Raw genomic sequence first — 13,551 nt, 5'->3', positions numbered from 1 at the left:
AGTTTCTCTCCCAGAAAACCAACTGGATTATTAAGCCAGCAGTAGCTTATTATTCTAGCCTAGTGACTGCCAGGGATCTGGAAAAGAGCAAGGACACTGTCGAGGCATTCTGATACACTAGTCATGATTGAAGGGACATCACATGGCACATACCAATTCCTCAACAGCCTATCTAGACTTTGTGCTGTTACTGTTTCCTGCTGATGTACTCCTACAGGGCTGCGACAGTCTATCTATAGCCAGATGTATCCTTTATGCAAAGCGTGGGACAGAAAGGAGAATTACAATACTACCATTTTAACTGATGTTTTGTTTCCCCTCTTAGGCAGAAAAACAACAACATATACTGAGAAATGAAAAAAAAACCCAACAAAAGACAAACAACAACATGGAATAGGTAAAGTTTATACATTGCAGCATCAAGCTATAAATACAAACCAGCAAAGAGTTCTGAGATTACAAGCTTTCATTCACTGAGTTTGAGCCAGATATGAACCAGTGATCTAGAAGCCAAAGCCCCCAAATATCTTATTCCCAGTCCCTTCCAGTTCTCTTCTAACAGGGAAGAAACTATTGAAACTGAGGCCTCAGGCTGAGGGATTATTCTATTCTGCTGTAGTCACAAGATCTTTACTTAAACAGGTAAAAAAAACATTGTTTTCCCAATAAATAGCATTTTTTTGTATGTGTTTATACTGGCACCACATAAAGGAACTGAAATCCCATCTTTCTATAGCATCTCTCTATAAAACACTCCCTATATTTGACCACAGTTTGGCTATGATATTTATTCTTCCATATCTTTCACATGGCTAAAGTTACCTTACTGTGTTAACTCCTTAATTGCTGAAGCCTGTCACATGCACAGCAGAAGCACTTGCATCTCTGCTCCAGTCAAACTTACCACAGTCATGGAGAGAGAGCCCCAGTACAACAAACTCTTTCTCATGTTGCCTTATTCTGGGTACCTGTCATTTCCCTACAGGCTTCTTAAAAGGTCAGGAAGACAAAATAAACTGGCAAGCAACCCATATGTTTTCAAAAGCTGGGGACTGGTAATTCAGGGAACAGACTAAAGGACAAAGCTCCTCCTCTTTCAGCAATCCATTAAAAACTGAGCTAACCAGCTAGTGAGCAAGAGCTATTATTTGACAGTCAGGGACTTACAGGAAGAGAGTCTCTCAGTCCATTCATCAGCAAGCTGTTTTTCACACCTCAACTTTGCTGAAGATGCCATGGCTCATGAGGACAGTGAACGATGCAAGAGCTGAATTCCCATCTAAGTCATCCTTAGTATCATCTCTGCAGCAGGCCTGGAGCACAGGGGCTGCTGTTACAGTTTTACATCTGTTCTCATGTTACGTATGTTACAAAGCTGCTTTACTGCTGACTTGTCTCATCTCTACAAGAACTGGCTGGAATCATCACCTGGACTGATCCCAAAAGCCTAATGCCTGAAAAGCAGGATGCAGTCTTTACTTACTCATCTCCTTCTGGGCAGATTCCTGTGGTCTCGTCATACTTGGTACAGTAAATGTCAGGGCTGTAGTTAAATGTACCATCCCGGCGGCGGATAGATCTGCGACGACGCTGGTTGACAAAGTGCCAGTGGAAGCAAGTGTAGGGCCGGTGCTGAGTGCACTTGTGCTGCACAAAGAGAGGGCACTGCTCCGTGCGGAACTCCTTCAGGTAACTGCAGGCAGAAATCCAACAGCAGGAGATCAGGACCAGGATGCTGGTCAGAGGCAATATCTCATCAACGCAGAGTCCAAACCCAGCCGCATCCACCACAGAGATGCCTGTTGTCCCTCCCACACCCTCCCCTGCTTTCGCTCCCAATAAGGGAGGCTGGAAGCTGCTGCTTGTCTGTACTGGGAAGACAGGAGTTACCAGGCCAGTTAAGACAAACACCAGTGCTAACGACAGCTGAAATCCAAATGATACCAAAGGCACAACAGAAAGTGAAGAGGCTTTTCATGAGCTTCAAAAATAGTTTGAGAGAAACATAGAACTCTTAAGTACCTTTCTATCCATTTCTGTCTCTAAATCTGAGACCTCTCTGGGCAAAAAGGGGTTTCCTTCCTAAAAGATACATGTTCAGTTTTAAAAAAACCCAACAATTAAAATACACTTACTTCCTTGTAGCCACGTTTAAAGCTTCAGTTACTGAGAGAGAAAGATTTTTAAAAGACTCTTTCATGCCTTGTTCTCCTGGTTTAACTCGGCTTCTTCAGTACATGGTGGACTATGAAATTAAAATTAATCAACTTCTCTCTCGCAATCTTGTGAATTCAGGACTCAGTCTTGAAAAGTGGGATAACTATCCTCAACCTCCTGCATGTTTATGTTGCTTTATTTTTAATATGTAATTCTCTGAAAGTACGTGTCGTCTTTTATCCCGAGAACTAAAGTCACCAGCTTTTATTTGTGACACTAATAACAGTCTCTAAACCCAGATTGTAGAGGATTACAAAATGGTTTAGATCAGCATAATGATCTGACTGTGATCTGTGTGTAGGTGCTTACAAAATCCACGCTGCCTGAAACCCACTAGCTGCCCTGTATTTATAGGGAACGTATGAACAGCTCCAAGCAGCTCAGACCCGAATCCCACCGGGTTCGGTCTCAGAGACACCTTGTAGAACAACACAGAAGTCCCAGAGGAGGCAGACGTGGGGCAACTGCCTCCCACAACAAGTCACATTCTGGTCTCTTATGTTTAGAGATCACTTTCAACAGCAAGTAACAAAATCTGTTGGTCAAAAGTGCCAGTATTCTGCTGGAAGCAGCAGGATGATGTAACAGAAGATACGGACCCATTTTAAACTGCATATGTACTCCAGGGCAACAAAATGGGAGTATAGGAATTTGTCAAGTATTTACTCCCATATAAGACGATCTTTCTACCGTGTTTCTAAATAAATGGAAAGATGTCTAATGCCGAAAGATGTATTTACAGATGACATCATCAGGCTAGATTCATCCTGAAAGCAATGTCTGTAAATAAAGCCTCCTCTCCTTTTTACCCCCGGCTGAAGAGAAAGCCTCAGGAAAACGCACAAATTCAACCAAAATGGTTTTATTTGTTTGCAGTGAAGAGAGAATATCACTGGCAAAAGCTTTCCTGCATGGATTTTGCAAGCATGAAAGGATAAAAGCTCTTCCTCCTTTTCAACCTCCAAATATGTGAGACTTGCAGGTTTCACTGCTTCAGATCTGCAGATGCTCGGGGCTGGAGAGCCTGGGCAGCGGCTGGGAGCCCTTTTCAACCCAAACCCATCTGTCCCGAGCAAACCAGCGCGGCTGCAACAGTATCTGCATTGGGGCCCAAGGCTTAACATCAGAAAAACCAGAGCCAGCGTGCAGAAACCGGTCTGTTTGGAGCAGGTGAGGGCCAACAACATCACTTTGTTCCTTCTGACTTTTTAAAAGCTGGCACCATTCAAATGCAGATACTTACTCCAACCACAGCAGCAATTAATCTGAAAACTGAATGTTGCAATAAAATTAATCCATTCTTGAAAAGCTTTCTAAACTGTTGGACCAAGTACAGTTGTAAAAGGTGGAATTGCACAGATTATTTTATCTTATCAGTGCACTAGTAAGACTTAGAACAAAGGTGACCGTAACAACATTCAGTTTAGAAAGTGAATTAAGTAAACTTAAGCAGCATGATACTTAGACTGCTCTCCAGAGATACTACCCAGTCACCAACCAGTTCCTTCCACCCATACATCTCCACGTACACCTTAGAGACATGAGGTTTACGTTACTCTCATTTTACAGATGGAGAAACTGCAAAACAGCTGGCTACGTGCCTTGGCCAGTATCATACAGCAATCAGTCGGCAACAGAAACCATAAGCATTCAAACTGCATCTTCACCGAAGTGAGTCCTCGGCTTAATTTGAAGAACAGCATCCTGAACCTCTTCAATACTCTGGAAACTAAGGGGAGATATCAGGCCTACACAATTTTGGCATCAAACCCAGCACCCCAGACTTGTAGTGATAGCCATGTAGGAAACACTGTTAAAAACCCCAAAATTTAACAACTGCATGATCAACCGAGCTGAATAAGCCTCTCTTCAGCAGGATTTAAAAACATACACACTGACTAGAGAGTTCAGTCTCTGGAGTGTCAATTGTTGCTGAAGAGCATTTGAAAATTAATTGCATTTCATGATTGGCTAAACTCCCTGGAGAAACATTTATTATAATGTAAATGAGAGATAATTACATAAGTAAATGGTTCACCTGAAAAGTGTTTAACACCTAACTCGCTCCATCAGACACTCATTCTTTAATGCTGTCTATTAAATAAATGATCTCTCACTCTTAATTTCAAAGCAAGTCCTGCAAACAGGTACCGTTGAGCTCTGCACAACACATTAACTGTGCATGATCACCTCTGCAACAGACCCAAGAGAGGAAAAGGACAGTTGTCACATTAACTCAGTTATTTCAAGCCTTTCAATCGCTGCTTTGGGTTTTTTCTTTTTTTTCAAGCCACTACAACATTTTAAATCACCCTCCTCCTCAATAGCCTGAATGGTAAATTGCCTTATAGCCCTATATTTTCTTGATCCATGAAGTGAGTTTTGGCTCCTCTGGGAGAACATGGACCACTCAACCAGCCACTTTGTATTAAAATATATGAAAGGCATCTAAGCCACATGTGTTTTGGGAACATAGAAAGGACACACAGACTGCACTACTGCAACATGATGGCTCACAAAGCAGAGGCTATCAATATTTCAGTAGCCTTTTTGCAAAGGCTCTAAACAGAAAACACAGAAAACACTGTCATGACAGATCCTTCTGGTGTCAATGGTCTCTATAAATTTTTCCCAGAATAGCTGAGAACAGGAATTTTTGAACGACCCTTGAAACTGAAAACATGTTGATAACTGGTACGCGTTTCACAGCATGTCAGCCAAACGCTGTGTCTGTACAGGAAGAGGAAATCCAGCAATGATAACCTGCATTTCTCAACTCCTCTCTAAAGATTTCAGGAAACTCTACAGCCCCCACATGAGGGGCAGAAGAATTATTACCCCTATTTTATAGAGGAGTTATTTCTTTCTTTATTTAAAAAAAAAACAACAAAAAAAAAAACAGATGTGAAACTAATCAGTTCTGTGTTGGTCTACTTTACATGCACTTTCTTTTGTATGTGTGTATATATCATATTTTCAAATCCATATAATTTTTTAAAAAGAGGAAAGCACATAGCATGGTCATCTTCTGATTCTACATTAACATCAACACCAGCGTTCCTGGAGGAAATGTTATAATTTGAGTCCTACTAAACAAAGACAATTGCAATTCTAAACAAATAGGACAAGACCGGCCAGAACAATGCAGATCAAAGTCCCCAGGACGAATTGAACTTGCTGCTGAGCAGGATGGGCACTACTGGACATGAAAGCTTATTTCACTAGGAAGACAGGAGGAGAGGTTCTTAGGCTAGCTCTGAGGACTCCCAGAGACTGACAAGAGCTGCGAAGTATTAGAAAAATAAAATGCTATTTCACCAAGGTTCCACTTCCTCTGGGGTGGGATGTGGGAAGGGTCAGTAATTACTCTCTGCAAGAATTTACACTAGTGGGGGAACTAGTAACTGTCTTTAATTGCTAGCAGCAGCTCGACTCTCTAGGGCAGGGCAGCAAGTGTTTACATCTGCAGCTAGTAATTGCAGCTAGTTTCCCCTCTGCCCTGGAGGAACTGAGCAGCAACCTGCTTTGGGAGCTGCAGGCAGACAGACAAGCAGGATGAGGAAAAAAAAAAAAAAGTTGTACTTCCAAACATGACCACCAAAAAAAAGGTATCAAACCTGGAAAGAAGGAGGGAAAGACAAAAAGAAACCAAGAAGAAACTCTAACCTAGAAGCTTCATTTTTAAACTCAACAACTGCAGCCTTGTCCGGGTCACATTCATCGCCCGCTGCCGCGGGGATCTCTCGCTCTGCTGCAGCTTTGCCAGTTTGGCTCTGTCCACACCCAGTGCACTCCAGTGGCTCAGTACGGGAGAATACCTGCATCCCACACCATGTTCCAGGGCCGGAAGCTTCCCGCCAGACTTGACATAAGTCACACGTGCGATGGCAGGAGCTCCACTCAGGAAAACGCAGCTGGTAATGTGCGAAAACAGCTGAGCTCTAAATTCCTTATGAAAAGCCTTACCCAAAGCTCCCCGAAATCACTGGAAGATGCACACTGATGCCAAAAGAGAAGTCTCTGCTTTGTAACAGAGGGATCAAGAAGACTGGGGAGAGAAACAGTACCGAGGAGCATGGAAATGAACGGATTAAAACCGACTCTTCCAAACCCTTGCTGCTCCCATAACACAGAGCCGGGCCCTCCTTTGCTTCCGACACCCCCTGCGCTATTTGAAATCTTTCCGTAGGTGCCAAGAGGAGCTCCTCTCCTTTGCAGCCCTCCTTGCTCCTCCCAGTCAATCTCCTTTCTGCCAAAATTCCTTCCGGGCCCAAAGAGAGCGCGGAGGCTCATAAACAGGCTCTGAATCTTCTGCAGCAGTACGACATCAGGGAGAAAACCATTAGATAATTGTTTGGCTCATCCAGACTAAGAGACTGTCTGTAAATGTAGGACAATCGTGAGATCCAACACCACTCTCACCTAGATATCGTGTGCTTGTGGGTGTGTGTTCACACCCGTGAAACCACGCTACAGCACCCTCAGTAAAGGACCACATTAAGTGACTGGTACCAGTGCTGATTATCTGGTGTTAGACCAGTGTAAAACAGGGTTTGGTTGTATGCTTTTTTATTTTTTTTAAAAAAAAACAAGGCTTGGGTTCCTGAAAAGATTTCAGATGTTAGGAAGAAAATGCTCTTCTGCCATTACCATTTATTTTAGTCCTGTCTGCCTTCTCTCAACAGGGGGTCACAGTGGCAAAGATATAATTTCATCGGCACAAAAGCACATGGGAATGCAGGGGACTTTTGCTGGCACTTTTATATCAGTCATGTCCTGCTGTTTCAGACAGGACTGCATGAGGCCATAGACCTCTTTGGAAAGTCTCAGGTGGTCCCAGTTCACCTCACTTGTAGACAGGCATCCTTCCCAGATATTGCAGTCTGAATGACAAGAGATCACTGCTCTCAGCTGCTCATCAGCTTCCCTTTGCTAGAAGCTCCTATTGGCACCGGTCTGTCCAGACAGCAGGCTGAAGAAAGTCTTCCTAATTCAGTTTAGGCAAAAAAATAAAATAAAAAAAATAAAAATCACCAGCTTAGCTTTAAAGTTTAAATTAGTGGTTGAAGCTAACACAGGTAATTTTATCTGAAGTAAACCAGGGTATGCTTACTCAACAGACTGCCTGCAAACCAGGCAGCACTGCAAAACCCAGGAGAAAAATATCTAACTGTAGATATAGATGTTTTTAATTCATTAATGCTTATCTATTGTAAATATTTCCAAAACTGCTATTTTCTTCTTAAGCTCAAAGAGCCTCCCCAACACAGGAGGAAAAGAGCTGTCCATATTTAATCAGTGCTCTCAATTCATTTCACCCTCATAAAATTTTATTACAAAAGATGATATCAGACACATTTTAAGTAAGAAACCCATGACTCAATTATTTTCTTTTACTGAACTGTGGTATTCCAATTGAAATGAGTCAGTGGTGCATGACAGAATCTACTTATTCCAACAGGATACTCAATAAAAAAACCTACTAATGCACCTTTCACTTAACATATCATTACTGACAGAGAAAACCCATGACAGGCAGCTCTGACATTGCTCAGGAGTTTTTGCTCTAAGGGCAAAGAAGATATTCCAGAGCAAGAGAAAAAAATGGCAATTTAAAGAATAGTGTTGTTCCAAAATAATTAGTCCAGAATGGATATTCTGGAACAGCTACTGAATTTCTCTGCATTGGTAATTCCCTATAGCATCCTTACACATCTCCTGGCAAATCAACAGGGCTCCTAGAAGGCTTGGCTTGTTAAGGAATCCCTCAGTGTAGCAAGGATTTCGGCAGGTTGCCTACCCTGGGGATTTTATTGCTTCCAGTCACCACGGGGTCCAAACCCTTTCAGAGAAAGGGCTGAGTAACCAGCATTCCCATGGCATCTTATAAAATGGTGGCATTTCAAAGCAAAGCAAGCTTCCTTACCGGGAACATAGCCTTTGACTCGCAAGATTTCTTGGATTTTGGGTGAAAAAAGTACAACGAACAATCTAGCTTCACAGCAGTTGTAGTTCCTTGTTCCCAGAGGTGGGCACAAGGCACCTGAATCCCCCAAATGACGTCTGCAAACTCCCAGTAGCCTGGTTTACAGCCTGCCTAAATCTCTGCATGGAAAAGGTTAGCATCCTTCTAAAAAAGAGCAGTAGTTAAACCAAGTCTGTTTCAATACAGAATGATTTTTACTTACTGGCAGATGTAATCTAATATTGAAACAGAGCCTCACACAAATCACTGCTGAACATCGAACAATAACAAACACTTTCAGCAGCAACATTGAAGGTTTTCATAATGACTTCAGGAAAAGCTCTGACCTGGTTCTTCCAGTAATCTTTATCAGTTACTGTGGCTCACCACTATTGGATATTTCCTCTTTTCCATCTTTAATGGTATTTTTTTCCTAAATAACCTCACAGACCTGACCAAACCCTCACGTTTCACACTTCGGCTTTTGCATATACCATACATCACGACCCAAGATGCAAACGTCCTTCTTTCATCTCAACAACTATCAGTCTGTTTGCCTTTCCATACCCTCAACAGCCAGGTGCAGTTCTGTAAACCTTGAAAAGATTAGAAAACATTTAAACCTCAAAGAAAAATATATGGATCACTTTATAAAAACAAAAGGCTGACTATGAATGTGAGAAAGGAGAAAAGGATGAGGAAAAAGTTTCAGTAAGCTCACATCTGTCAAGAAGATAGACTTCACATGCCTCAGTGTTTTCTTTATCACCTAAATAAATTGAACCATCAACTGGAAAAAGGTCACATAGCAGACAGGACTGTGTGATTTTAAAGCTGTTAGATCTCCCCTTCTCCATTAGAGCTTGACAATAATGTCAGTCTAAGGGCAAATAAAGAAAGTGAGAGTTGGAGAGACTTATTACAGATGCATGGAGTTGGGCTTGTTTGGTTGTGGAGGTTTTTTTTATTTTAAGAGTTCATGTAACCCATTGTGTACCTTAGTGATCAAAAAGACAACTCCTCACATCCATAGCCCACGGCTCTCCCACTTTTCACTACAGAAACAGGTAGGCAGCACTCCCAAGCTTTGCATTTTCGAGGCATCTGATTGATTTAACAAGTTGAACTGGAAGCCCAAGCTAAAGGATAGCATGTAATGCAGAAACTAAAGCAAAAACTCCTAAATTACAGAAAACTAAGGATAACGCACCAACAAGTACAACAGTCATAGTCAACGGTAGCCTGATCGCTTCTGTAACTCTATTTCCGTTCAAAGCAGATCACGGGGTGGACAACAATGCAACTAATTTGATTTAGCTGCGAGGAAAGAACTATATACTACCCATACTTTCTAGAGAAGAACTTAAACTGAGTGACTGCAAAAGTCCATGCTAAAAATAACACGTGTTGGCAACTATCAGAAACGATCAGGACATTTTTCAATGAAAAGAAAAACGTCAGACACGAACAGTTGTGTCTTGTCTACACTGAAAACTAAGGAAAAACAAAAAAGAGACACTACAGCGTGGTGCCAGCCCATCACAGGAAGGCAGCCTTGCACCAGTTTCAGGCAGAACATTGTTTGGTTTCCACAGTTGTAGCAAAAATGGCTTTGTTTTGAGAAATACCATGTCGTAGCTAAGTAGCTCACCAACGCTCTGTCTTGATGAGGAAAGAAAATCAAGGCTTTCAACTTGGAGTTAACTCAATAAAGTGAGCATTTATCACATTTGTGAACAGCCAGGACACAAGCCCCACTCACAATTGTGTTACAGTCTGCGGCTGTCAGGGGAAAGAGGTGCTTGTTCAGACTTCCCTCCAGCTGTGCACCCCTTTGGCTTGGCATCCATCAAGTTGTTGTCATTCAAACCCAACAAATAAACCAATTTGAGTCATTTTTTTGGTGGTGCACTCTCTTTAAAAAGCATAAACTTGTTGAGTCAGTGGACCATGAAATGTCTATGACCAAGCCATACCAATAAAATCCATCTGAAACACAAGTGTTTGTTTACACAGAGCTTTCACCTTTTTAATTAAAACAATCCAAGTGCAGGCACATGCATTTAACTGCACTACATTTCAGAGATGCTTCCTTAAAAGCCATTCAGCAAGATGCAGAACTCCACATAAAGCCTTGAGTTTACATTTACATTTCCTTGAGTTTGATCTCTTTTTTCCCAGATAGTTGGCCATGAATATGTATTACTTGACATGACCTCAAAATTAACTAAGCATTTAGATGGTTCATGCAATGTTTTAAAAACACAGCCAATATTCTCCAAGTTTAAATGACGTATTTTCAATTTGACACTGCGAGTTTATGTAAACAACACAGCTGTGTCTTAAGTACACCTCCCTGTTTCCAAAGATGGATCATCCCCAATTGAGATAACCCTCATCACTTTGTGGGTTGGTTTCTGCTCAAAAACTATTTAGCTGCCGTTGATCCTTCCCTACAGCACCTGTGTAAGTGCTGAGTCTATGAAAACAGGGTCATATTGAAATAATTATTCTTCAGTAACACGTGGGTTGAGCCTAACTGTTTCAGTGAAAATACTGGAGCTTACAGCATCCAGACAGCTGCACGCTGCTCAAGGTTTATACCTGGTTTAATTGTCAGCACAATATATAAACATGTGCTTAAATATGAGTAGTTCAACATTTTACTACTAATTACTTCACAAAAACATCCATCCACAGACTTGTCTATTATGGATATTTATTCAGCTTACATCCAGAAAAATTTTCTATCTTTTATTAACCGAATCGGACAGATGATGCTTCTTTATCCCAGCGTCAGTGTTTGTAGCCTCCGACACACGGAGGATGTCAGCAGAAAGGTGGAGTTCAAACGGAGCTAACACACATCAGGTTTGCTGCACCAGACTACAATGAACTAAGGTCTGAATGATACACTGATGTTCTGTGCTGTAAAAATCAAAGTTCCAGCTTCCAGTAAAGCTTTTCCTCTCGCCATCCATTCAGTCACTAACAAAGCCAACCCAGGGCCAGCAACTGTAGAAACAGTAGTGAAGGCTGGGAACAGGGCTGGGCTGCTTTAAAACCTGTGTTACTCACTCTGCTAGTTCCCCAAACCAAAACATCCCACATGCAAGAATTTGTAAAGGCTAATTCAGAAAAATATCATTTCCATACAAGCCGTTACATAGCTCAGGGCTTCAGTTAGAGATTTTTATGAGCATTTTTAAGCAGCTGACCTTCAACATCTTGTCTCACCAAGAGATGCTTCAGAAACAGAGCACAGCACCCTTCCTTCTCCTGACCCTCCAAAGAACCCGCAGGATTTAACAAACAGCTTGTAGATAATTTCAACCCCAAACTCACAACAGTTCTAAGACAGTACACAAACTGTTTGAAGGTCTATACATACACTGGACCAAAACCAGAAAACCAAAACTCCCTAAGAAATGACGGATCTATAGCGCTCTCATCCAGACCAATCTACATTTGAAAATGAAATGGCATCTGCTTCTTCTCAGGTTAAATGCCAACCAGATTTGCAGCAGCCTCTTTGGAAAGGCTTCCATTTGTGCACAGACATTTTCTGCTGTGAATTTGAAACAAAACACAGTGATTATCTAACAAGCATGAACCTGCATCCCATAACACGTGCCAACACAAAGATAAAAGCCAACTCTTACTGGTTGATCAATGTTAGCCATTCAATCAATTTTCTTTTCTGTTCAGCGCTCAAATCAGACTTCACCCGTGTCTGCTACAGCCCAGTGGACTCTTGACACTCCATAAGGCAGGCACATCTCATGATAAAAGCCCTAAACACACCGGTCCAAAGAAGCACCATTATACAACCCCACACCAGACTGCTTTTCCAACAGGTAGGCTGACCTCGAGATGTACACCAGCTCTCCACCAAGGAGAAAGCAGTCAAATCCCAGGCTACACCACGACTTCTCCTTCTCCATTTTGACTAATCAATACACGGATAAATCTGGTGGCACTCTCAAGATCTTTTAAACGTGCAAACAATGTTTGTTGCTCTTGTTGCTGTAAAGCTGCACAACTGCCTTGAGGCATCTGCTGGTTTTATTTCTGCTATGATGGTAACATTCAAGTGCTATTAATGAAAGCTTACAGTCTGTTGAAAATTAGAGGAGAAAAATCACCTCTGAGCATCTTGGGCATGGACTGACAGCTTTTTTGAACTATGGTGACATGCTGAAGATGAAGACTAACAAGTAAAACAATATTGACTTTAATTAATTCAGATTTTTGCAGATATTCATCAGGTATAGTTTCAAGAAACTATTTCTCTTTCCATATGCACATGACTGCTTGTTAATCTAAAGAAATTCTAGGCATACAATGATAAAAAACAATCCAGCCTGAATTCCTTAACTGTAATTAACAGTGCAATCGTTCTTAATAAGTCAGCACGCTCTACTAAAATGTATTTGCAATTTTTGATCAACAGATAGCTAGGGATGGCCTAGGATGTTTCTCCTCTGACCACAAACTTGGTCTAAGTTTCTCTTTTGCCAGTGTTCTGACATCTATATTCAATTAAATGTCTCTTTACTTTCAATAAGAGATAAGAATCAGGCCAGTTTCAAGCATTTCAGTGAGCTGGCACTTTTATTGCCGTCATTGCACTTTAGCACTTAAAATTGAAATATTTCTTTCAAAGAAAACCTAGAACTTCTCTTGCCGTAACAATAACCTTCTAAACCTGAATGAACACTACAGCAGGCTGAGGGTGTATGAGTCAGAAGACAGCTTGCAGCAAAGCTAAGAAGAGAAGAAATTGTTGGTTTTCATTTTAAGGGAACATTCATTCCAACTGATATTTCAAATGTCAAACTGGTATTAACTGCATCAAGCACTGATCAAAATACACAAGACAGAGATTGCTGCGAAAATTATCACAAGCATCTAAATTGGCTGTCATCACTAGGTGGAGTTTGAGAAAGCACAAGCCTTCAGCATCTCCCTACATACCCTTCTGGTGAGGCTTTGTATTTTTGACTGCCCTGATACAAAAGGCAAACTATCTCTCAATAAAGTAAAGAAAAAAGGTAGCTAAGAAATTGCACTTGCTCTACAGCGTGCTGGCACGTGACCACTTATTAATTTAGGACAGTAGGGGAATTGCTGCCCAGGGCACAGCTTTCACTAACAGCTTTGTACCTGATTTGCAAGTGATGTGCTGAATGTTACAAAAAGTTTACAGAGTATATAATAGAAACCTCTGTGATTGTCTCCCTCTTGTAGCCCACAATTTCACCAAAATCTAGTTTAAGGAGTTTTTAAGGAGGAAACTAACTGATACACTATTAAAAAAGAAACGACAATTAGACAAAAAAATTCTCAAGAGACAGTTTAGATATAGG

General features: G+C 41.3%; 1 protein-coding gene across 8 annotated transcripts in view; it reads right to left on the bottom strand.

The window, feature by feature from the left end:
* Positions 1-13,551, bottom strand: part of UNK (unk zinc finger) — a 46,528-nt gene that overhangs the window by 26,351 nt on the left and 6,626 nt on the right. For 5 of the 8 annotated variants that reach the window (XM_086624246.1, XM_086624248.1, XM_086624250.1 and 2 more), the window contains exons 1-2: positions 7,068-7,193; positions 1,484-1,693 (exon numbers count right to left, since the gene is read on the bottom strand). In XM_086624246.1, coding sequence (XP_086480372.1) covers positions 1,484-1,693; positions 7,068-7,081 — 224 coding nt within the window. In that variant the 5' untranslated portion in view covers positions 7,082-7,193. Of the gene's footprint in view, positions 1-1,483; positions 1,694-7,067; positions 7,194-13,551 lie in introns of those variants that run through there. The other 3 variants (XM_086624244.1, XM_086624245.1, XM_086624247.1) reach the window with 1 other exon arrangement.

Source organism: Tauraco erythrolophus, chromosome 20 (genome assembly GCF_009769465.1).
Source record: "Tauraco erythrolophus isolate bTauEry1 chromosome 20, bTauEry1.pri, whole genome shotgun sequence".
NCBI classification, from domain to species: Eukaryota; Metazoa; Chordata; class Aves; order Musophagiformes; family Musophagidae; genus Tauraco; species Tauraco erythrolophus.
Note: the sequence above shows the minus strand (reverse complement) of the source record. Positions and strands in the feature narration are given on the sequence as shown.